Source organism: Manihot esculenta, chromosome 6 (assembly GCF_001659605.2).
Source record: "Manihot esculenta cultivar AM560-2 chromosome 6, M.esculenta_v8, whole genome shotgun sequence".
In the NCBI taxonomy this organism is placed as follows: Eukaryota; Viridiplantae; Streptophyta; class Magnoliopsida; order Malpighiales; family Euphorbiaceae; genus Manihot; species Manihot esculenta.
Window position 1 is genome coordinate 2,997,791 of NC_035166.2, and position 25,462 is coordinate 3,023,252.

The 25,462-nt window shown below is 24.4% G+C and overlaps 3 protein-coding genes across 3 annotated transcripts; all 3 read right to left on the reverse strand.

Moving 5' to 3' along the window:
• Nucleotides 1-2,877: 2,877 nt before the first annotated feature.
• Nucleotides 2,878-3,447, reverse strand: LOC122723899. The gene has a single exon (XM_043957863.1). It carries the CDS (start codon nucleotides 3,407-3,409, stop codon nucleotides 3,188-3,190), a length of 222 nt encoding a protein of 73 aa, XP_043813798.1. The 5' UTR covers nucleotides 3,410-3,447; the 3' UTR covers nucleotides 2,878-3,187.
• Nucleotides 3,448-10,404: 6,957 nt separating this feature from the next.
• Nucleotides 10,405-10,913, reverse strand: LOC122723779. Its single transcript, XM_043957233.1, has one exon. It carries the CDS (start codon nucleotides 10,880-10,882, stop codon nucleotides 10,679-10,681), a length of 204 nt encoding a protein of 67 aa, XP_043813168.1. The 5' UTR covers nucleotides 10,883-10,913; the 3' UTR covers nucleotides 10,405-10,678.
• An 8,859-nt stretch (nucleotides 10,914-19,772) lies between these two features.
• LOC110616447 lies at nucleotides 19,773-20,298 on the reverse strand. The gene has a single exon (XM_021758792.2). It carries the CDS (start codon nucleotides 20,244-20,246, stop codon nucleotides 20,040-20,042), a length of 207 nt encoding a protein of 68 aa, XP_021614484.1. The 5' UTR covers nucleotides 20,247-20,298; the 3' UTR covers nucleotides 19,773-20,039.
• Between the last annotated feature and the right edge of the window lie 5,164 nt (nucleotides 20,299-25,462).

The following is a 25,462-nucleotide window of genomic DNA, read 5'->3' on the forward strand; positions in this document are numbered from 1 at the left end:
CATCATCTGTATCATCATTGTCTATACGATAGTCATCAAGACAGGAGCACTTCCGCTAGGAGCATATGTTTAAGTGGATGTCTCAATACTCTGTTGTGCTATCATTCTATGCATATATTAGAATCATATATAAGAATTTATTTGTTGAATAATTTATTAACTTTTTTTAAATATTTTTACAGACAGGGTGATTTGGAATATGATAAGTTAAAGTGGGTGGCGAGGTTTATGGCAAACTTAAGGGAAACTGATAGCTGATATGGCAAAAATGCGAGCTCTGCATATCGACCTTCATCAGATTTAGGACATGGGAATTAGAATAGTTTGAAAGTTGCTAGAAAATCAATGTCAAGAGAAATGAATTATGTTTTGAGCATGTCTTAAGCTTTAAGCATTTAGCTAGTGTCTTTGTCATGCATAATTACATAGAGTTAGGTTTATCCCCAGATAAGATTTGGCTAGTTTTTCCCTTGATTTAATAAAAAATTATTTTAATAAATGATTAATTAATTAAATTTTAATTATTTAATAAGTTAATTATACAATTAAATATTAAAATGTCACTATATAATTGGAAAAGAAGAAACAAGTTAAATCAATGGTCATTCATTCTCCAACAAGGATTGCTTGTTTTATGCTAGTCATGTGATGTGGCAATATAGATAATGGACAGACAAATAAGGAGATTCATTTTTTAATCAAGGTTGTCTATTTTTATATTAATCCTACAGTATGATAGGACAACTCTAAATAGACAAATAAATAATTTATCTCTTTTTGGATATTATAATATATATCAGGTAATGTTTTATGAAAAAAATAAATAAAATTTTATGTACAATAATTTTATTATAAAACTTTTAATTTAATTTTATATATAAAATTTATTGATTAAATTATTAAAAAAATAATTATTAAAATAAATTATTAATCACTTATTAACTATTTAAAATTATAAATAATGAAATTATCATTTTTCTTATCGAAGTTATGTTTTTACTTTTTTATATATAATACACAAAATATAAATTTTTTATTTTTTAATTAAAATCACTTGTTTTTATGCGAAATATGAGGTAATTAAAGAATCAGTATTCCGTTTAAATTGAAAAAATTGATCAAACTAAATTAATTTAAAAATTCAGTTTGATTTTTTATTCATTTCAGTTTGATTCGATTTTTAATTTTAAAATTTTTAATTATTTCAGTTCAGTTTGATTTTAATTAGAAAAAAATTAAAAAATAAAATCAAACCGATTAATAATAATAATATATTATTTTCAATAATATAGAGATTAGATCATATTAAAGTTAAAATATTTCAATTAAATTTTAAAATACTAAAAATAAAATATAAAAAATAAAAAAATTATTAAAAATTTAAATCGATGAATTAAAATGAAATCAAACTGAATTTACCGATTTGATTTTATTTCTGATAAAATCAATTCGATTCAATTTTTATAAATACTAAAATTTCAATTTTCAAAAATACTAAAATTTCAATTTTCAATTTATTCGACTTGAATACTCCCTTAAAAGTCATTCTTGTATGCAATTTTTTAATTTTAATTATATTTCACTTAAACAGCTCAACTTTATTTTTATTTTTTTTTTATATAAAATTCCTCTGATTTACCGGCTATTTCAAGCTTCTAGCTAATGAAAATAAAAATATATTTTTTCCTCTTTCCTTTTTATCTCTCTTTAATTTATACTTTATTCTTTCTCTTTCTTTAATTAAAAAACATATTAATTGATTTAACACCTAAATTTTTCAAATTTTAAATTTTAAATTCAATTAAATATATTATTATGTTTATTATATTTTAAAGGAATTAATATTAATACTTTTTATTAAAATCTAATCAACTAACTTAAAATCCTAATTAAAAAAAGAACTTAAAACCATAATATTTCTCACTCCAAATTCAAATATGATTGTTATGGTGAGTACTATTTGATTTAAACTGAAAAAATTCATCGAATCGATTCAATTTAATAATTTAATTTAATTTATATAATAAATTAATTCAGTTTAATTTTAAAATTAAAAAATTTAATTTATTCAATTCAATTCGATTTTAAAAAAAATTTAAATAAACTAAATCAAATAAATATATTTAAATAATCACATTTCAAATTATATCTCATAGCAGTAAAGAATCTTTATAGATGATAGTAGGTTAATAGGTTGAAGACTTTGTAACTCCTTTTTATTTTTTAAGTTAAAGGTTCCCTGAAAATTTATATTTAATCTAAAATAAATATAGAATAAAGTGTTTTTTATTAGTTAATGGAATAAATCCCTTTCATTGTAAAGGAATTATTTTCTTTTTCTTGGGCAAATCGCCTATTCTTTTAACTCACAGAACTCTCTCTCTCCCTGAGCCCAAAAGGTTGGATTTTGTTTCCGGTTACAGTCATTTCAAAAAAAAAGCAATTAACTTTTCGAATGCTGAGTTATGCCTGGTCATTTATCCAAAATTTAATTAAATTAAATAAATTAAAAATTAAAAATTTAATATTTATAAAAATTAAATTATTTTAATTCAATTTAATTTAATAAATTTAAATTTTTATTTTTATATTTTATTTTTAATATTTTAAAATTTAATTAAAATATTTTAACTTTAATATAATATATCTCTATATTATTAAAAATAATATATTATTATTACTAATCGATTTTATTTATTTTTTTTATTAAAATCAAGTTGAATCAAAATAATTAAAATTTTTAAAATTAAAAATAGAACCTAACTAAAATAAATAAAAAAGCAAACTGAATTTTTATATTGATTCAATTTGATCAATTTTTTCGATTTGAATCAAATATTACTACCCTAATTTGACTGTTAATTTTCTACACAACAATAATCAAATAGAAAATGGTATTGAGAAAATCTCAATCTTTATGATAATTAAAGCAAGTATTCAAAGGTAATCAGATAGAAAAAAAACCCATTTCAGATCCTTCTCTTCTAATTTCTTCCATCAGCAGATCCAAAACTTAAATAATTTTGCATAAACAATCAATCAATATAAACAAGAACCCAAGAAAGTTTGTTGAAATGGGTATAAGAAAATTTAACTAAAACTTCAAAACATCAAACAAAGAACAAATTCAAAGAAGAAGAAAGCAAGCACAGAATCATGGTTAGGCAAAGCTCTGCTGATGATGAATTCAATGGTATAACTCCAAACGCCTGGAACATAAAGAACAAAAATACTTTCTTTTGATTTTGTAAGAAACAGGCAAAAAGCAGAAACTCCATTTTGTTTCAACATCCATGGCCTGAACTTTTCCTCCACAGTGGGGACATGATCCAGGAGCTTGCTGCCTACCTAACTCTATCTCTTCTTCATCACAAAACAAAACCCAACACATTTTTGTTCTCTCTCTCATATAATTGATGACTGTGTAATCAAGAAGAAGTGAAGTGATGTAAAGGCTGTATAGTATTTATAAGCCGAAGAAAGGCCAGGTTGATTTAATAGAATATTATTTTCTTTACCTCAAAGTTATCGTATTATTATTCTTTTTTCTAATAATAATAATTATTAGGGTAAACTGCAATTTAGTCCCTCTAGTTTAGTGAAATGTAACATTTCGTTCCTCTGTTTTAAAAAACCTTCAATTTAGTCACTGTAATTTTTAAAAACTATGTCATTAGTCCCTCTCGTTAGATTTTCAGTTAAATCACCGTTAGTTTTAGTTAAAAAGACTAAAATACTCATTCTCTCTCCTTCCTCTTCTTCTTCTTCTTCTTCTTCTTCTTCTTCTTCTTCTTCTTCTTCTTCTTCTTCTTCTTCTTCTTCTTCTTCTTCTTCTTCTTCTTCTTCCCTCCTCCTCCTCCTCCTCCTCCTCCTCCTTCTTCTTCTTTTTCTTCTTCTGTGTTTGATTTCATGCAAGCAGCTGTGCAAATAAGCTAATGAAAGCAACAACCTCAAGAGCAGCATTGGCATCCCGGATAGCAGCATTGGGTTTCTTCATTTTGATGTAAACAGTAACTGTAAAATATCATGTACACCCAAAACTAAACAATCAAAACAAGCAAGCACACACCAATCCCAAGCTAAGAAAATTATCACCATCTCCTCTTCTTCCTCTTCAGGCTCTGCTTGTGGACCTTCCTTATCCTCAATTTCCTCGTCGCTCTCCTCCACGACATAGCTCTTTTGCAATACCCCAAAGTACACTGGATATTGACACGTGGAGAATTAAAAACACAAGTAGAAAACAATCGATTGGAAGAAAAGGATTTCGCAATGGGGTTCGCTTGGTGGTGGACCTGAATGCCGAAGTGGCCATTTGGAAGGAAGCAGGTGAGGTCAGGAGTGAAGAAGCTGTTATGAGTATTTTAGTCTTTTAATTAAAATTAACAGTGATTTAACTGAAAATCTAACGGGAGGGACCAATGGCATAGTTTTTAAAAATCACAGTGACTAAATTGAAGGTTTTTTAAAATAGAGGGATGAAAGGTTATATTTCACTAAATCAAAGGGACTAAATTGCAGTTTACGCTAATTATTATTATAATTAGGTGTATTAACTCAAAAATACAAATGTTTTTGTCTATTTATATTAATATTTTAGATTTTTTAATTTTAAATAATTAAATCAAAAAATTTTAAGATTTATTCTGATTTTAACTATGAACTCTAATTAATTTTAATTAAAATCTAAGTTCGCTACATGTTACCTCATGTAATTTTTATTATTTTTTAATTAATTATATTTTTAGTCTCTTAAATAAAATAGTCTAAATTTTTTATAAATTCACATTATATCCCAATAAATAAATAAAAAATCCAAATCTTTTCGCAATTTTATATTTATATTTCAATATTTCAATTTTAAATAGTAAAAATTTTATCAATACATCAATAGATCAGCAGCTACATCTATAGCCAAAACACTAGAATAAAGAAAAAAACAAATTGGTTGATGGCTTTCTTTGCAGCCAGGAGATAATACAATTTAAACAAAGAGATTAATAATAAAAAACCAAAGTAATAGATAAGAAAGATTAATTTGGAGAAGAAACAATTATTTATCTACTCCTAACCGTTTTCTTCCCAAAATTAGTCCTCTATCCATTATCATTTTTTATTATTGTTATTCTAAATACAATAATGAATCAGTTGATGAAAAATTATTGTAAGATAGTATAAATTATCAGTTTTGGATTATCTATTTTAATTTTTTTTTTAAATAATTTAAAAAGTTTATCATATTAGTTTGATGCATTTATTGATAAATGATTTATGAAGTATTCTTAGTAAAATTACACTCTATCATATCAGTAGACGACCTGTCAGAAGGAAGGGCTGACCTACCTGATGGAAGTAGGGCTGAGTAAGGTAGGCCTGATGAAAGAAGGGCTGGAGTGCCCGAAAGCTCAAGGTGTACGGATTCTTCAAAGTGCTCGAAAGGTTTGAGAGGATTAGGAGAAAAGAATTGACGATATTTTTTTCTTGAGGTTTCATTTAAAAGAACTAATTGGCTTTTCAGTTTTTTTCATGGGTCAAGGTCATTGCGTCCTCTATTTAAGGAGTAGAGGTTCCTCTGCCTTGGGTGTAAAAAAGTGCGAAAAGGGAAAAAACGCCAAGATTATTTTTCTCTACCATTTTGTTGATCTGTAATTGAGCTTGTGCTCTTGTGGTTGTTTCTCTTCTCTGTAACTCATCGTGAATAAAGAATTCCCTCTTTCAAGACTTAGGATGATCCTCAAAAGATCGATCCGAACTCGTAAATCTCTTTGTGTCTTCTTCTTATTTGTTTTTCTTTCTTCTCTTTATTTCTTTCTTATTTCTATTGCGTTGCTCACTTGTTGGGTTGTCCCATAGCCAGCAACTCGCCTGAGTCACCCTCAATCTCTCATGAAAAGCTCAAAACCGACTTTAAACTAAATCGAATCAGTGCGGTTTGATTTAATTTAATTTTCTTACGTGTTTAGTTCATTTTGGTTATTATATTCTATAAAATCAGTTAATTTAATTTTAATCGATTCATTTCAATAATGAATCCAACCAATCAATTTTCGGTCCTAATTTAAATAGGCTTTTCAACTATTAAAATAAATCAAATAAATCTTTTAAGTTTTTTAAAACATTAAATGTGTCTTATGCATTTAACATTTTAAAATGAGACAAATAAATCCTTCAATTAATTTACTTCATTTCAACTTTAGGTAAAACTATGGATGAAAATTTGTTAGTGTTCGAGATTTTCATAAATTATTTTAGATCGGTTTATATAAAAAATTTAAAATTTTTTGTTATTTTATAATTTAATTCAAAACTTTAAAGGTTGATAAAATTATTTAAAATTATAAATTTTATTGTAATTATATTTAAATTTAAAATTTAAATTGAGAAGATCTGTGTTTTGCTGACATGGCAAGATAATGTGAATTATTTTATTATAATCATATCTCATGTAGATAAATATTATTGATAAAAAAAATTTAAAATTTTTAATCCTTTTATAATTTAATTTAAAACTTTAAAATAGTAAAAGATTAATTTAATATGATAATAGAAAGATTAATTTTAGATAATTTTATCAATTTTTTAAATTTTAAATTAAATTATAAAATAGTAAAAAATTTAAATTTTTTATACAAATAGTTCATTATTTTATATATCTAGTATATAACATCACGATGATTATATCATAAAGTAAATTATGTTAAAAGGTTCAGAAATATTTTTTTTATGGATTTATTGCTTTTTTTTTTATAGTTATTATCACTAGTTTAATATAATTTAATTCTAATAAAATATATAATCGATTATTTTATTATAAAGTTAGTAAACAATATAAATTGATAGACAGCATCATCGAAGATCTTAATCATATAGTAATAAATAGAATATGAAAAAAGAAAATTAAAATAAGGATTTATTTAATATATTTTTAGAATTTTAAAAGTTTTATTTGAGTTTTAGAATTTGAATTGTTCCAATTATACTTTTTTTTTCAATTAAAATTTAATATTTTAAAATTATTTTAATTATATTCTGCCGTTATTTATAATAAAATTGTCATACATCAATAAATTTCAAAATAAAATTGATAATAATTTAAAATTTTAGGATAAAATTATAATAAAATTAAAAGTATAGGGTTTTTTTATAATTATTTATTTTATTAATAATTATTTTTTTTAAGAGATAGAGAAATAAAAACTGAATTTATAATTTCAGATAAATTACATACCTTTTTAGTCAATTAACTAAGTAAGACTAAATAATTAAATATTTAATCTATATCTTATTAATTTTTTTTGAAATACACTATAAATATTAGTATAATTTAGAAAAATGTGATGAATTAGTATTATATTTAAGAGTTAAAAGAATAATTTAAAAAAATATTCTAAAAAATTATTTTATTATTAATTTTAAATAGAATCACGTTAAATATTATTTTTAAATTAATTCATAATTAATATATTTAATAAGATTATTTTCTTAAAATAATACTAAATAGTAAGGATATTAGACATATTTTAAAAAGAATTGATTAATAATGATTTTAATTAAAATAAAATTAAAATAAATTATTATTTATTATAAAATTATTGATAAAAATTAAAAAATAATAAATAATAATATAAATAGTAATTTTTAAATATATTTAATAGTAAAAGAACAGTAACTTGATAATTTTATAAATTTTCAATTATACAAATAAGGGAGAATACATTTAGTTAAATATTAAAAAAATAAAGTTTAATTGAAAAAATAAAATATAGAGTAGAATTATTATAAAAATAAATTATATATTTTTTTAATTAATTTTAAATTTTACTGATATAGTGGGATGATATGGCATTAACATGACGAGTGAGGTGGTAATTTTATTAATTTTTTAATAGTATAAATAACAAACGAAATAATTTTAAAAAATTAGATTTTAATTGATAAAAAAAATATAAAATATAATTGTAACAAAATAAAATATAAAATTTTTTTTTGCTATTAACTCTTAATATAATTACCTATTCTCATATATTACCTCTCATTTAAATTTCGTATATTATTAATATTTTATATTATCCAAAATGGAGATATATTATTAATATTTTATAGCATCCAAAATTGAAGGACGAATTATATAAATTATACATAGTACACAGACGTCTAGATAGGGGTGAGCATTCGATCGGTTTGGTTTAAAATCGAATCGAATTGAATAAACCAAAAATCGAAATTTTAGTGTTTATAAAAATAGAACCGAACTGATTTTGATCAAAAACCGAATTAAAACGAACTGATCTGATTCGGTTCGATTCAGTTCGATTTGATCGATTTTGATTTTTAATAATTTTTTTTATTTTTTACACTTTATTTTTAATATTTTAAATTTTAATTAAAATATTTTAATTGAAATATAATTTAATTTCTCTATATTATTGAAATAATATATTATTATCATTAATCGGTTCGATTCGATTTTTTTGATTTTTTTCTGATTAAAATCGAATCCAACCGAAATAATCAAAATTTTTGAAATTAAAAACTGAATCGAACCAAAATATATAAAAAATCGAATCAAATTTTTAAATCAATTTTATTCGATCCATTTTTTGGATTTAAATCGAATATTGCTCACCTCTACATCTAGATGGCTCTTACTTGAAGAAGAAGCTTCTTTGTTTGTGTATGCGCCTGCAAAACTGCCTTTTTGGCAAAAATTTAGTTACATAGAACTTAAATCATTCCATTCCTTTTTTTTGAATTGGCGAGTGTTGGATCTTCGATTGATATTTTTCGGCTTGTGTGGTTGGACGGTGGTTTCCATGGTCTTAGGCGGTATGCGCGGTACGGTGTGCGGCTGCCAGATAGTTTCTAGATTAGGCCAGGTTTTGGGTGCTGTGCTGAATTTTAACGGTGGGCTTGGATTTTGTTTAATCTCTTTTGTTGTTGCACGTGTGATGAAATGCAAGCTTAATTGCATTGTTCAAAACAAAAAAGTCTTTGAACCATCTTATATGGATAATTAGCACTAACATGAATAAGTGAAAAAATAAAATTATATAATTTAACTGCAGAAAATAATTTATACTTAAATTTTTTATAAAAATTATTTTTTAATAAAATAATTTATTATTTATTATTAAATTTTAATTAAAAAATAAAATATATTAATAAATTTATATATAAAAACCTTAATAAAATTCTCACAGTACCGAAAATGATCTGCTTTATCGGAAAAAAACTCAATTTTTTTATTTTGTGTTTGGAATAAAAACTTTATTGAAAAAAAAAACTCAATTTTTTAATTCTGTGTTTAAAATAAAATTTTTTATAAAAATTTAATTTAAGTATTTTTTTTTAATTTTTGTTTGGAATGAGAGAATTTAAAATTTTCTAACTTGAAAATTTTATAGAGATAAAATAATGAATAATTTTTGTAAGAATTTATTTAAATCGTTTTCTTACAAAATCATTTATAAATTAAAATAATTTAATTTTTCTTTTGATAAGGAAAGAGGGTTTACGTTAATTAATTTTTCTGAGTATCTTAAATATCAGAAAATGTGAAAATTTTATTTTTAAAAAATTTTTCATAAAAATATAATAACATAAAAATATAAATTGATGAACTTTCTTTTGCACTTCATGGTTAAAAAAAAACATATTTACCCACTTTTTTGTTTTTTAATATTCTTGAAATAATAAGGCAGTCGTTTTTTATTTATAAATATAATAACATAAAAGTCTTTAAAAAAAAAAAAAAAAAGCAGGACAGCTTTGATCCCGAGGCAAAGCCGCAAAAGTTGAAAAAGAGGCCAGAATTTTATAGTTCAAACATGTTTGTGAATTCTAATTGACCACATTTTTATAATGTTGAGCAATGCCCTCGTTATAGCTCCATTGATGACGGCCTGAGCTCCGTGCGGCAGTGGGACCTCCAATCCAAAGGCGGAGGGAAGGAACGGAAGTGGCACATACTGTACCGACAATCGAAATACTTTGAAGGTGCCGCAGCGGCGCAGCCGGTGCCACAGCGGTGCAGTCGATGGCCTATTAAAAGAAAACCGCTGATGCCCTACCAATAGAAAGCGCCTGATGCCTTACCAATGGAAAGCGTTTGACTCCACCACGAGCCTGAAACTGAAAATGCTACGTACAACTTCAGAAGAGTTTCCCAACTCTCTTATTTTGCATGTTGATTGATTATTCTTCATGATTAATAAAATTTTTCTGGAAAAAAAAATTGCAATGGAGCATTTTTTTATTAATTAATGGAATAAATCCTTTCATTGTAAAATAATATTATTTTCCTGGGGCAAATCGCCCTCTCCTTTAACCCACATAATGCTGATAGAAAATGGTACGTGCAATCTCAATCTGTATGATAATTAAAGCAAATAACAAAGGCAATCAGATCAAAGAAACCCATTTTCATATCACTTGTTTTCATTTCTTTCATCATCAGATCCAAAACTTAAATAAATTTTATAAACAAATAATCAATTTAAACGAGAACCCAATAAAGTTTGTTGAAATGGGTATCAGAAAAGTTAAACTGAAACTTGACAACATTAAACAAAGAACAAAGAAGAAGAAGAAGAAGAAAACAAGCGCAGCTCTTGAAATTATCACACCATTGACGGAAGCTTATGGTTCATGGCTAGGCAAAGCTCTGCTGATGATGAACTCAATGATATAATTCCAAACGCCTGGAACATAAAGAGCAAAGATACTTTCTTTTGATTTTGTAAGAAATGGGCAAAAAGCAGAAACTCCATTTTCTTTCAACATCCATGGCTAAAACTTTTCCTCCACAATAGGGACATGATCCAGGAGCTTGTTGCCTGCCTAACTCTTTATCCTCTTCGTCACAAAACAAAACCCAACACATTCTCTCTCTCTCTCTCTCTCTCTTTGTCTCCCTTTTTTCCAAGAAAACAATGAAGTGATGTAAGGGCTGTCGATAGTATTTGTAGGCTCAAGGAAGCAAAACCAGGTTTGTCAGCTTTAAATTTAATACAATACAATATTGTTTTCCTTATGGACAACAAAATCCAAGTTTATGAAAATTTCGTATTTATACCTAAACTTAAAATTTTTCATTGAGATAATACTAACTTATTCCTCTTCTTTTACATTCCATGCTTGTGTTCACATCAACACATATTGTTATTTTAATAATATCCTTTTTTGTTAATTTTATTATTTATTTTTCATTTTTATTTTTATATGTATAATATATTAATAAAAATTTAAAATTAAAAAAAATTATGGATATGAAGCATAGTTTTTCATATATTAAAAATATATATATATATTTTATATGATGAGAATTTATTTATAATGAATATTTATTTAATATAATATATTTAATATTTCATCTAATAAATGTAAAATAAATTTACTTTAATTTAAATTACTATATATTTTATTAATATTAAAATTTAAAAACTATATTATAATTACAATTAATTTTTTAAATTTAATTTTTTTAGATAATAAATTGAGAAGATTTAATTTTATTATTTTAAATTTAAAATTTTATATATAAATATGAATTAATATAAATATTTAAATTTTTATATAATAAACCTTAAAAATAAGAGATAATGGCAAAAAAAAAAATTCTAAACTATGAATATGATCCAAACTATAAAAGGTAAATAATATATTATAAATTAACTATTTAAATTTATTTATATTCTAACGTTAAATTTAATATAAATGATATATTATTATCCTAATCAGGACTAAAAATTATTATTTTAATACAACTGATAATTGTTAAAAAAAATCCTAAATTTTATGAATTTCAATAATTATATATTAATTTTTTTAATAAATATATTCAAAATAATTTTTTAATTTAGTTTGATTTTTAGTTTTAATTTAATTTATTTTATAATTTGAGATGTCATATTTTTAGAACCGATAAGTCAATTTTTAATAATTTTTATCATTGATAAGTGTAATTTTTTATATAATTATGAATTATAAGTGTTGTGATAATATTAACTCTAATAAATCAATAAACACAATTTTCTCCATTTGAAAAATTAATTATATTTATTATTTTCATTTTAATTAGGTTAAAATCAATAATTAATTTAATAAATTGAATTTAGCTATTTTTTATTAATTAAATTAATTATTAACTTTTAGCTTTACGAGAATAAGATAAATATAATTAATTTTTCAAATAGCAAGAATCATAATAATGATATTTTTATTATAATCTTATAATCGATAACTACATAAAAATTTATATGTGTCAATTAAAAAAATTATAAATTTTTAAAATGTATCATTTAAAATTTTGAGTAAATCAAATTAAAAAATTAATTTGAAATATATTTATTAAAAACAAGAGAATATAATTATAGAAATTGGTAAACTTTAAGGTTTTTTATATAATTATTTATTTAATTATATTAAAATATTATTTTTATAAGATGATAATATGATATTTTTATTAAATTTAATTATAAAATTTAACATAAAGTAAGAATAAATTTAAATGATTAGTTTAGAATATATTAGTTATTTTTATAATTTAGAGTATATTTATAAAAATATGAATAATTAAATTTTTTTTATTATTATCTTTAAAAACAATAATATACGTGGCATTAAAAAAGATTGAATTTTTTTTGTTAAAATTGATAGCCATTATTGACTAAAATTAAAATAAATATAAAAAATTTAATTTTATTATTTAAAATTTTGAATTTAGAATATAAACGCAAAAATTCATTTAACCTTTAAATTATTTTTTTTCTGGGTCTTTCCTTAACTCAAACTTATCTTATTATTATTATTATTATTATTATTATTATTATTATTATTATTATTATTATTATTATTATTATTATTATTATTATTATTATTATTATTATTATCTATTCCCTCCTTTTATTTTTAGAGATAATTAAAGAAATTTATCTATAATTTAGTGTTTTTTTCAAGTTAAGATAATTAAAGAAATTTATCTATAATTTAGTGTTTTTTTCAAGTTAAGTCATAATAATTTAATCTATGATAAAAAAAAATCATGAAGTTTTATTTTATTAATAAAGTGAAATTTTTTTCTTTAATATCACTGATAAATGCTGATATGATGATTAAAAATTAATTAAAAATAATTTTAATTATGATATATTATATTCTAATCTTTTAAATTTTATAAAAATATATATATTAATCTATGTATTTTTAGATTTAATTATAAAATTTTATTTTGTAATAAAATAGTCCTTTAATTATAATTTATTTCAGTATTCTTACAAATTGATCCCAAATATTATATTGCTTATAAATAAGTACTCATATTTTTTATAAATTAATCTTTTCTATTTATTAAATTTAATATTTTATATTTAACAATAAATTAATAAAATTAAATTAAATAATATGTATTTAAATTTAAGGTTAAAAAATTTTTTCCATCTAATTTTTTCCTTCTCAGTAATTTATTTTTTTTATTTAATTAAGATAAAAATAAAATGACAGATTTTTTTATTTTTTATTTAATTATTTTTTATATATAAAATATTAAAATTTAATAAACGGATAAATTACTTTATAAATGTAAGAATTTATTAATATTTAAAAGTTAATTTATAAAAATATTAGGATTAATTTTAATTAAAAATATAAAATTTAAATTAAAAAATTATTATTAGTCAAACAACACTCGGAAGAACTAAATTTAAAAAATATAAATTATAATTTATTAATATTATTTAATGATATTAAAGGAAAAAATATTGTATTGTTAATCGTATGAAAATATATGAGTATTTTTTTATTATAAATTAAAATATAAAATTCTATTTAAAAATGTGTCAAATTACATAATATTTTTTATAATTATTTTTATTTTTAATACAATTTTATTTATAAAATATTTAAATATTTTTTTGTTCAATTTTTGTTAATTATCTTAAAATTATTTTTTATTTTTATTTTTTACACTATAATCACATGTATAAATTAATTATTATAATTCTATTTAATATCTGAAATTTATTTATTTAAAAATAACAATTAACCCAACATGTATAGCCGGTAGGGGTGAGCAGTATTCGGTTCAAATCGAAAAAATTGATCGAATCAAATCGATTTGAAAATTTAATTCAGTTTTTTATACATTTCGATTCGGTTTGATTTTTAATTTTAGAAATTTTAATTATTTCGGTTTGATTCGATTTTGATCAGAAAAAAATCGAAAAAACCGAACCGAATCGATTAGTGATAATAATATGTTTTTTCAATAATATAGAGAAATTAAATCATATAAAGATTAAAATATTTTAATTAAATTTTAAAATATTAAAAATAAAGCATAAAAATAAAAAATTATTAAAAATGAAATCAATTAAACTGAATCGAATCAGACCGATTTGATTCGATTTTTATAAACACTAAAATTTCAATTTTTGATTTATTCAATTCAATTCGATTTTAAACTGAACCGACCGAATGTTCAACCCTAATAGCCAGTGAGATTGAGAAGAGTCCCACCAAAGTATTTTTGAATTCCTATTTATATTTTTGATGGCGTTGAATGATTTTTATATTTATTGAATTCTAAAAATCTTCAATTTTAGTTACGTATCAGACTTCTTTACCAATATAATTAGGAAAGTGAAAAACGTTGGAAAAAAAGTTACCGCCGAAATCTGCGGTATGGCAGATCAGAATCCGACCGTATTGGAGGTGTGGCTGCTGATTTTTTGCCATAATTATTTTCATTGGTCATCTCTAAGTTTTTGGCGGCGCCGCATTAATTTTTTTTAATTTATTATTTAATTTTTAAATATTTTTATTATTAATAAATTAAATTTTACATTATTTTTTTATCAAGAAAATAATTTTTTTCACTAAAAATAAATAAAAAATAAAAAAAATTTAAAATTCAGTTTTAACTTTAAATAAAATTTTTTATTTAATTTTTCAATATTATTATTATTAATAAATTGATTTAATAAATTTTTAAAAATTTATTAAAATCAATATTTTTTTAAATTTATTAAAATATTTTTTTATTAACAAAATAATCTCTTATTTTACTTTAAAAAAATCAAAATTAAAATAAAAAAATAAAAAAAAAGAAAATGTCTAGAAAAAAAAATCAAAATAAAAAAAATAATGAGTAATTTGATTTTTTACTATATTTTTAACGATAAAAATAAATTGAAAGATTATTTTATTGACATAAATAAAAAATAAAGATATTTTAATAAATTTTTAAAAGTATAAAAATTAACATATTAATAATATAGACTATTTTGTTTAATTTGTTGAGTTTGGTTTGATTTTTTAAATTATGATAGGAATGAATTTAATTTGTACTTTTAGGCTGATTTTATTTTAGATCATTTGTTCTCTTTGTTTTAAGGGACTTGAAAAAATCTTTCTATTTTTGCATCGATAAAAAAAATATTTCTCATAATTTATTTTTAGATAAACTGTTAAATAAATTTAAATTAATATTTTTTTCTAAATTGAACAATATGCAATTAGAGAATCACATTTTTGTTAAAAAAAAAGAAAAAAAAAAAAAGAGAAATGTATGGATTTTGCTGAGTTCAAAATTAACAAAAGGGAAACTTTTTAATGTGAACAATAAAGAGTTGGCATTACCATAAAGATAAAAATTGGATTACCTTTAAATCCCTTCAACTCTTTATTATTGCCATAAAAAAAATTTATTATATTATTTATTATCTTTAAATTTAAAGTGTTTATATTTTTTTACATTTCTTGAAAATGTCAATTTTTGTAAATTTAATAAAAATTCATAAAAATAACTACATTATCAAAAAAAATATGTAATGTTTTAATAAATTTATAAAATAAAATACAAATATTATAATTTAAAAAAATAAAAAAATGTTATGTTTTGTATATTTATTTAAAGTTTTATTGATGTGCTTGGTACCAAATTCAACTCACTATCAGGGATTTGAATCGGATCCAAAAGGGAATAGTCCAAAAAAATCATAATTTTACCATATAATTTCTTAAGTAGACCAATAAAACATTTTGAGAGATTCTAGGGTTTTTGTCAATTTGAGATTGGGAAAGAAAAAAATTGATTATTATGAGTTAAAAAAAAATTACAAATTCGACGGTTAAAAGTGTCAGAATCTAGCGTTTATTAAACAAGTCTAGCCGTTGAATGAAGCCTGGCGCTTATTAAAAATGTATCAGGCTCCGATAATTGCCTGCTGTATGATCCTTTCTCTAAGTCTCTAGTTTACAGGAAACTCATTGGCAGGCTCCTCAACGTCAATTTGACCAGATCAAATATTAGTTATGATGTCCAATACCTTAATCATTTTATGACTATCCCTCGCAAGTCTCGCTGAAGGTAGCTTTACATATTGTAAGATATTTTAAAGAGACTTTATATTAGGGCCTATACTTCCCTATCTATGTTGATTATCATCTTTAAGCATATTGCGATTTTGACTGAATTTCCTACCCTTTCTCTTGCAAATCCTTAACCGAGTTTTGCATTTTTTTGAGCAATTCCCTTATTTCTTGAAAAATAAAAAAAAATTATTATTTCTCGATATTCAACTGAACCTGAATATCGAGGCATGGTCAGTACTGTCTATGAACTCCTCTAGATTACTTACATTCTTCAAGATTTATAGGTCTCAATTCATTTATCAATTCCTCTCTACTATGATAACAAAGTAGTCTTGCATATAGCTGCCTATCCTGTAGTTCATGAGCGTACAAAACATATAGCCATTGACTATCATCTCATATGGGACCAACTCATCTATCCACTCTGTAACAAGCAGTTGACCTCCTTACTAATCCCCTCACTGCTGGGCAACATCAATATCTAGCTTCCAAATTAATTCTGTCACCCGTCCAACTCCAATTTAAAGGGGTGTAAAGATAAACGGTTTTTGTAATATTCTTTATGTTGTAATATTCAGTTTAAATTTAAATATTTTCCTTTACAGTGATGTTAACAAAGGACCAATCTGTAATTTGTACTTTACTTTAATTCTATGTTAATTTTTTTTTATTCTTTGAAGTATGTAAAAAATGAGGGATTCTTTTGTTATCATCCCTTGCTCTATATAAGGGTTTTTGACCGTTGTATAGAGATACGATCTCATTTATTTATAGATATTGAAATAAAAATTTTTGAAAATTTGTTTTTTCTTTTTTAGTTCTATTAAAAAGTTAATTTTTTTTTATAATTTTCTTGGTTCTATTAAAAATGTATTTTTTTAATGATTTAATTAATTAACACAACATGAAAATTATATATTTCAATGAAAATTATAATTAAACATAATTATTATACGTTTAATTCTTGTTCTTATTTTTTCAGAAAAAAGTGATTGTAAATTAAAAAATAAAATAAAATTAAAACCAAACCCTCAGTTCTTTTAAATATTTTTTTAATGCTAAGTATGAGACACCAAAAATTTGATGTTTTCAAAACACAAATTTAAGGTTTTAAAAAACTGAAACGCCTGCAATTGTCTTTTTTTTTTAAAAAAAAAAATAAAACTCATTATAAACAAATACTTAATCATAAATATATTTTTAAATTCAAAAACAATTTTTAATTTATAATAAAAAACCCAGGATTTGAGGTTATGACCATACATCTTTTATAATTAAGCTGAATAAAAAGAATAAATTAAAAAAAAAATTAAAGTTGGTTTATTTGTAAAAAATAATTTATATTTAAAAAATATTTTTCATGAAAAATATTTTAAGTGAAAAGTATTTTTATAAAAATATTTCTAACGAAATAACTTATTTTTTATTGTTTAATTTTAATTTAAAAAATAAAACTTATTAATAAATTTATATAAAGAAATTTTAATAAGAATTTTCATGTATTAAAAATGACTTTTTTTCTTTTTGAAAAAGAAAGTTATTTCTCTTAATGATATATATATATTTTTTTTAATAGAAAAATATTTTTCATTAATGAAATTTTATTTTTTTTATTTTTTATTTGATATATAATATACATCCAGAGTGTAAATAATGATTTTGCGATTGAGTTATGCATGTTAAAGAGATTCAAGAAGAAGTTTCCTTGTTGGATTTTATGGGTCAGCTCCCAGCAACGATCAGAATCCAGGAGAGGAAGAAGCAATGGAGGTTTCATAGAAGCTCTAGTGTAGAGGCTTTAAAATTATTATTGTTATGGTAATTAGGGTTATCTATTTTTATATTAGTCATATGTTATGAGAAGAAGATGATAAATAGACAAGCAAAAAAGATCGGAGGATTGAAAGTGAGCAGTATTCAGTTTAAATTGAAAAAATTGACCGAATTAAATTAATTTTAAAATTTAATTTAATTTTTTATTTATTTCGGTTTAATTCGATTTTAATTTCAAAAATTTCAGTTATTTCAGTTCGATTCGATTTTAATTATAAAAAAATTAAAAAAAATTAAACCGAACCGATTAATTTTCAATAATATAGAAAGATTAAATCATATTAAAATTAAAATATTCCAATTAAATTTTAAAATACTAAAAATAAAGTGTAAAAAATAAAAAATTATTAAAAATTCAAATCGATCAAATCGAATCGAATCAGATTGATTCAGTTTAATTTGATTTCTGATCAAAATCAATTTGGTTTTTATAAATTATTTAATTACGTTTAATTTTAAATCGAATCGATTAAATGATCACCTAAGAATAATAGCTTCCAAAACTCTTTTTTTTTCCTTTTCAATTAATTGATGATTCTTCTAATGAGTAATGGTCAATAAAACCTTAACTTTTTTTTCTATTTTTAAAAATTTTCTTTTAAACTAAACACATTTATTTTAAATTATTTCATTTAATTGTATTCTATTCTTACTTTTTTTTCGTTAAATTTAATATTTTTATCGTATAATATCTCATAATAAATAAATAAATTAAATATTCTAATCCTTGACAATAAATATTTATATCATGAAAATCATTCAACATAACAAAAACAATAGAGCCCATATTCAAAGTATTAATTTCATGAGTATTTCTCTTACAACAAAATCATTTAAGCCATTCACAAATCAAAATAAAAAATAACAATACTAAGTTTTTTTTTTATGGTTTTCTTTTTAATAAAATATTTTTAGCTTATAAAAAAAATCAAGAACTTGCATTTTCATAATTTGAAAAAGAAAAAAGAAAAGAAATCATCACAATATAAGATTAGAATGTTTAATTGGGAATTAAAATAAAATAATTTTTACTTTTTATAATGCTTTCTATAATGCTTATATAGCAAAATTTCAGCATAGTTTATTTGTGTAAAATAACTTTTATTTAAAAAATATTATCAGTGAAAAATATTTTTTTAATAAAAATATTGTCGGTAGAAATTTTTTTTAGTGTGATAATTTATTTTTTATTATTTAATTTTAAGTTTTTTAAATTAAATTTATTAATAAATTTATATATAAAAATCTTAATAAATATATTAAGATATGAAAAATAAATTATTTTTTTATAAAAAAATATTTTCCGTTTATTAAAATATTTTCTATAAAACAAACCGTCTTAATAAAAAAACATGATAATAAAATATAATTAGATTATGTTATATAACTTGTGATGTTTTTACCATTATCTTTTCTTCTCAATTAAATAATTTCGACTTAAAAAATCTGAATTTTTTTAAATAAATGAAAAAAAAAAATCTCTGTTCATAGTAAAGGAATGTTTGTCTGTAAATTAAATAGACATATCACACAGTCAATATTATAATAAACAGATCAAAGAAAACCCATTTCAGAATATTCAGATCCCTTTGTTTTAATTTCTTCCATCACCAGATCCAAAACTTTATAATTTTCCATAAACAATTAATCAATTTAAGCAAGAACCCAAGAAAGTTTGTGGAAATGGGTATGAGAAAAGTTAACTAAAACTTCAAAAAATTAAACAAAGAACAAATTCAAAGAAGAAGAAGAGGAAGAGAAACACAGTTTCTTGAAATTATCACCATTGAAGCTTATATATTCATGGTTAGGCAAAGCTCTGCTGATGATGAATTTCAATGGTATGATTCCAAACGCCTGGAACATAAAGAACAAGAATAGTTTCTTTTGATTTTGTGACAAAGGGGCAAAGAGCAGAAACTCCATTTTCTTTCAACATCCATGGCTTCAACTTTTCCTCCACAGTAAGGACATGATCCAGAAGCTTGCCCCCTACCTAACTCTCTTTCCTCTACATTATACAAGAAAAAAATCAAACACATTTTGAAAAAAAAAAAAAATCTCTCTTTTTTTTTTTAAATAAAATTGATGAGTATGAACGTTAAGAAAATATGAAGTAATGTGAATGATGCAGATAGCATATTTATAAGTAGGGTGAACATCTGTCACTTCGATTCAAAATGAATCGAACCGAATAAATAGAATCAAATCGAATAAATAGAAAATAAAAATTTTAATATTTTTAAAAATAAATTGATTTTTGATAGAAATAAGTATTTTACTATTCAGATGGTGTAATATTGAAAAATTCATTAGTTAATCCATTAATTTTATAAAAATATTAATTAATTTTATTTTTTTAATATTTATTAAAATTTATAATTGAAAATTAAAATTTATTTTGAAATTTTATTTTAAAACCTAATTATAAAAATAATTTAGATTTTAACATTTTAATGATTTAACGCTTAATTCTTAAAAAATTGATTACATTTCTAAAAATAATTAAGATTTTATCTAATCTTCATTATTAGAATCTTAATCTTCATTTTATATCCCTTTAACATTCAATAGCTATGAGATTCTATGGCAGTGGTAAACAAATTTTCATCAATTAGTTTGAAAATTAGTCCATACATACTATAAAATTACATTTTTTTTACTATTTTATTATTTTTAATAAATTTAAATTATTTTATTAATCAATTTGTTGAAAAATTAAATTAAATGATATATGTTTTTAACACTTTTATTAATTATTTATTATTAAAAAACTAAAATTCAAAATGAAATTATAATTATTAATTACATATTGTATTATGTAGTACTAAAATTTTAAAATATAAAATATAAAAATAAATAACATATGGAAAGCGGTTGAAATAATATCAGATGTTTTTTTTTATACATAATCACTTGTTTAAAATAAAAAAATTTTCACGATTCATATTTTCATATTAAATTTATATTTTAAAAAAATTAATTATTTAACTATTTTTCAAAAGATTATTTTTATAAATTCATATTTTATAAAATTAAATTGTTAATTATTCAGTAAGTAATTGTATAATTTACTCAACCACCTTTTCGCTACAAATCATTTTATTTCTTTAATTTTATTTTTATTGTATGTATCTATTTATGAAAATTAAAAAAAAATTAATATACACAAACTTTACGATGTAAAAATTAAATTATTTTCAGTTTAAAAATAAAAAATAGAATGAAAATAAAATTAATTGAATAATCTTATGAAAATATGATGGGTCAAATTATGTGATCAATCATCTGTTATCGTTATTGAACAGAGGTGATCTAGATGCGGCTCAAAAGGAATGTTAAGTTTGAAGAAGAAGATTCGTCAGATAATGCTCCAAAGGATATCGAATGGAAGTTGATATGAGCTGTTCAAAGGTTCCAGAAAGAGCAAAAGAAAGATTATGGTCTGAACAGTGTCTTGCTTCTATCAGAAGAAATCTTAACAAAAACTTTTCTAACTAAGTTCAAGTTGAGAAACTTGGACAAATATTATGGAACAACAGATCTCAGAAGTCACCTGACAATCTTTAGGACGACTATGTAGTTTTAAGAAGTCAACGATTTCGTATTGTACCGAGCGTTTCCGTCAACACTCATACATTTGGCTTAAAAATGGTACAAACATTTAAACTCAGATTTAATTCAGAACTTTATGCAATTTACTATGCTATTTAAATCTAGGTTTATTACTTGTATACCTCCTAAAAAACTCTTCTCTGACTTGTGGAAGATTTGCCAAGAAGAGGGCGAATCTTTGAGGAGTTTTATCTCACAGTTTAATGCAAAAGTAATACAGGTGGAGGAGTTAAATAACGAGATAGCATGTGAAGCATTAAAGTAAGGAACACGCAATATTAAGTTCATGGATTCCCTAATCAAGAACCTAGTAGCTACATACCAACAGCCAATAGACAAAGCCTATAAGTACATCAGGCTGACGATAAAGTCCAAGTATTGAGAGAAGAGAAGGACGAGCCAAAAATAAAACTAAAAGTTAGAGAGGCGAGGATACGAATTAGACCACAGAAGCTACCCAGTCTCTCGAAGAAGAGATGATCAAAGTAAGTATAAGAATTATATTCCATTAAATGACTTATGAACATTCATTCTAATGTGGATAAGGAAGAACGATAAGGAAGTTAGGTGGCCTCCCAATCTCAATCCAGAGAAAGTCGAAAGGCGAGATAGGACCAAGTACTGCCATTTTCACGGAGACCACGGACATACAATGAAGGAGTGTTGGCAGCTAAAAGACAAGATCGAGAGATTAATAAGAGATGACAGACTTTAAAAGTTTGCCAGAAAGAATAGAGAAGAGAGAAGGCCTGAACCTAAGGTAACAACTCCTGAAACTATCCTTGACCGTGAACTTATAAGGATTATTCATGTAATTGCAGAAGGATCCAACGATGGTAAAATAAACGAATCATAGAAGATGTCCTGAGTATTCAACAGAAGATTCAGGTCATGTATTTCTAATATAGGAGACTTAGTCCTTAAAGGGATGGATGTAACAAGCGATAATATTGGATCTGGCAAGTTGGCAAAAACTAAAAAGGACCATTCAGGATCTCGAAGGTTATTCATCCAGACCTTATAAGCCAACCAAATTAGATAGCCGAGTCATTCTCCACTCCTAGAATATTTGTAATCTAAGGAAATTTTACCAATAATAAGTTAATGAGTTTTTTTTCTCATATGTTGTGTTGTTCAGTAATAAGAAATTTAGAATTGCCTTCTCCAAAAAGATTAAAAAGTATTCATTAAAGGCCATAAGGTGGAAATCCATCAGGTCATAATCTGAGTGTTAGTCCCACTAAATAAGACTTTTTATACCAGACCACAAAGTAAAAATTCATCAGGCCATAATTTAGGTGTTAATCCCACTAAACAAGGCATCTTATGGCAGGCCATAAGGTGGGAATCCATCAAGCCATAATCCAGGTGTTAGTTCCGCTAAACAAGGCATCTTATGCCAAGCCACAAGGTGGAAATCTATCAGGCTATAATCTGGGTGTCAGTCCCCCTAAACAAAACATCTTATGCCGGGCCACAAGGTGAGAATCCATCAGGCTATAACCCGAGCGTTAGTCCTACTAAACAAGGCATCTTATGCCAGGCGAGTGTTAGTAAGGCTGCATGACCGAGTGTTAGTCCCACTAACAAAGGCGCTTTATACCCCGGCCATAAGGTGGATATCCGCCAGGCCTATGTCCCGGTGTGAGTTTCATATTTATTGATGAAGGCATTTTACGTTAGACTACAAGGCACGTGTTTGCCAGGCCATGCAACTGGATGTTGGCCTTGTTTCACTAAAAGGCTTCTAAAATATTTTTATGCCTAGGATACAAGGCAGGTATCCATGTGTTGGTTCAACTATGAAAAATTTTTCAAATTATTTATTTTGTAGTCACTAGTTAGGCCAATAACTAGGCCTTATAGTTGGGTGTTGACCCCTTAATAATTTTTCAGAAGTTATTCAGATTTGGTTTGAAAAAGTGGGATGAGGACGAGTATAAAGCATAAAAACACTTAGTGAAAATAATAACAAGATTTGAGAAAATATTTTGTATTTATATCATAGAAGATTAAATAGGAGGAGAGTTATTCTCAGATTCCTCCTTCCGAATCTCTATTACACCAGTATTTTCTACATCTATGAAATTATCTGCAGAAAAACCCGGTCGATGAGATTTTTCTCAACTTGTTCCTCCTCCTCTTGCTCGCCTTCATCTCCCATAAAAAACCATTTCACCACCTCCTTCTTAACTGAGTCTTGGCCCTTGACGAACATCTCCCTTCCCAAGGCCACTGTCTTCTAAAGCTTAGCCTCTAATTCAATAATTTTGTTGGAAGCAGCCCGGTTCTCCTTAACCTGAGATTGCAACTCCTAGACTTGGCACTGAAGTATGACCACTTGATTCTCGGATGATTTCGCCTGATTCTCAAGGGCTATCTTGGAAGTATTTGCCTGGTCCAAGTCTGCCTGGAGCTTGTCCACCGACTCCAAAGTCTCTTTCATGGTGCCCTCTACCTCATCAACCAGAGCCTTCACCTCGAGCACTCCTCCTGAAGGAGATTTTTATCCATCTCTTGTACACCGAACTCACACCTCAGAGCCGTATTGTGCTCCTTGGCCAGATAACACTCTCCATCATTGTGGAGTGGATAATGTTGTCGTAGAAATTTTCTTTTTCGACAGAGTTCAGGCAATGATGGTTCCTCACCACCTTGGTATGTCCATTTTCTGGGACATGGCTATCGTCTGGAGGAAGATTAAAGCCTCCTCCTCATTCCCTCATGGTTGGACCCATCCTCAACTCCACCCATATGATGGAGGATCATTAGCGAATAAGGTGTTCTATCGCTGTAGCGAAGAAGGTGTCCGATCAAACAGTATCTGATATTTCCTCCCACTAAAAAATTAGAACTCCTCATTTGTTCGAGTGCCCAGGTGATATAGCTGAGAGAATAGGGTCACACTTGGCTTAATATTGTTATTGAAATAAACAAACCGAAACGCCACCAAGATTCTCCAACTATTGCGATACAGCTGGGCAACTAAAAGTTTATGGAAGCAAAGAACCTCAACGAAAAATGGGTCCATGGAGAATCGAAGACTCGCTTTTAGCTGCTCTTTGTAGACTATGATGGTATCCTCTGCAAAGATCTGGTCATCTACGCGAACACTCGAGGATGGAGCGAAAATGCAGAAGGTTTCTCGAGAAATTTCGTATTTAATGTGAAGGCGTTCTACATCTCTCTCTGATAGTATAGAAGGGATTTCACTGATCAGGCTGTCTTTGTAACGACCCCAAAATGGACCGTCACCGGCGCTAGGATTCAGGTCGGCTTAAGGCCGCCGGAACCCGTAGCAAGCCTGTTATACACTCTGTGTACCTGTAAATCTCATACATGATCATACATTTTATGTGAAAATAAAAACTCTTTTCCTGATCCAAGGCTTAACCTATGCATGCACTATCTCTGTCTGTACCCCTGACTAGAGCTGGCTCTAGATGGGTTATCTCATACCTGTTAAGCCTGGGTTTTCACATACTCAGCAAAATATATACATAAACAGATCATGTACACAACCAAAGATTTACAACACAACTATGTCAAGCACAATTCTAACTGTAAACACAATTAACATATCTCGGTAATATTACATGTCCACCCTAAGCTATTACAAGTTTCTTCTCTTATCTCTGAACTC

Coding starts and splice junctions, on each gene's coding strand:
- LOC110616447 (XM_021758792.2), bottom strand. CDS start 20,246: ATGTGTTTGATTTTTTTCTTGTATAATGTAGAGGAAAGAGAGTTAGGT.
- LOC122723899 (XM_043957863.1), bottom strand. CDS start 3,409: ATGAGAGAGAGAACAAAAATGTGTTGGGTTTTGTTTTGTGATGAAGAA.
- LOC122723779 (XM_043957233.1), bottom strand. CDS start 10,882: ATGTGTTGGGTTTTGTTTTGTGACGAAGAGGATAAAGAGTTAGGCAGG.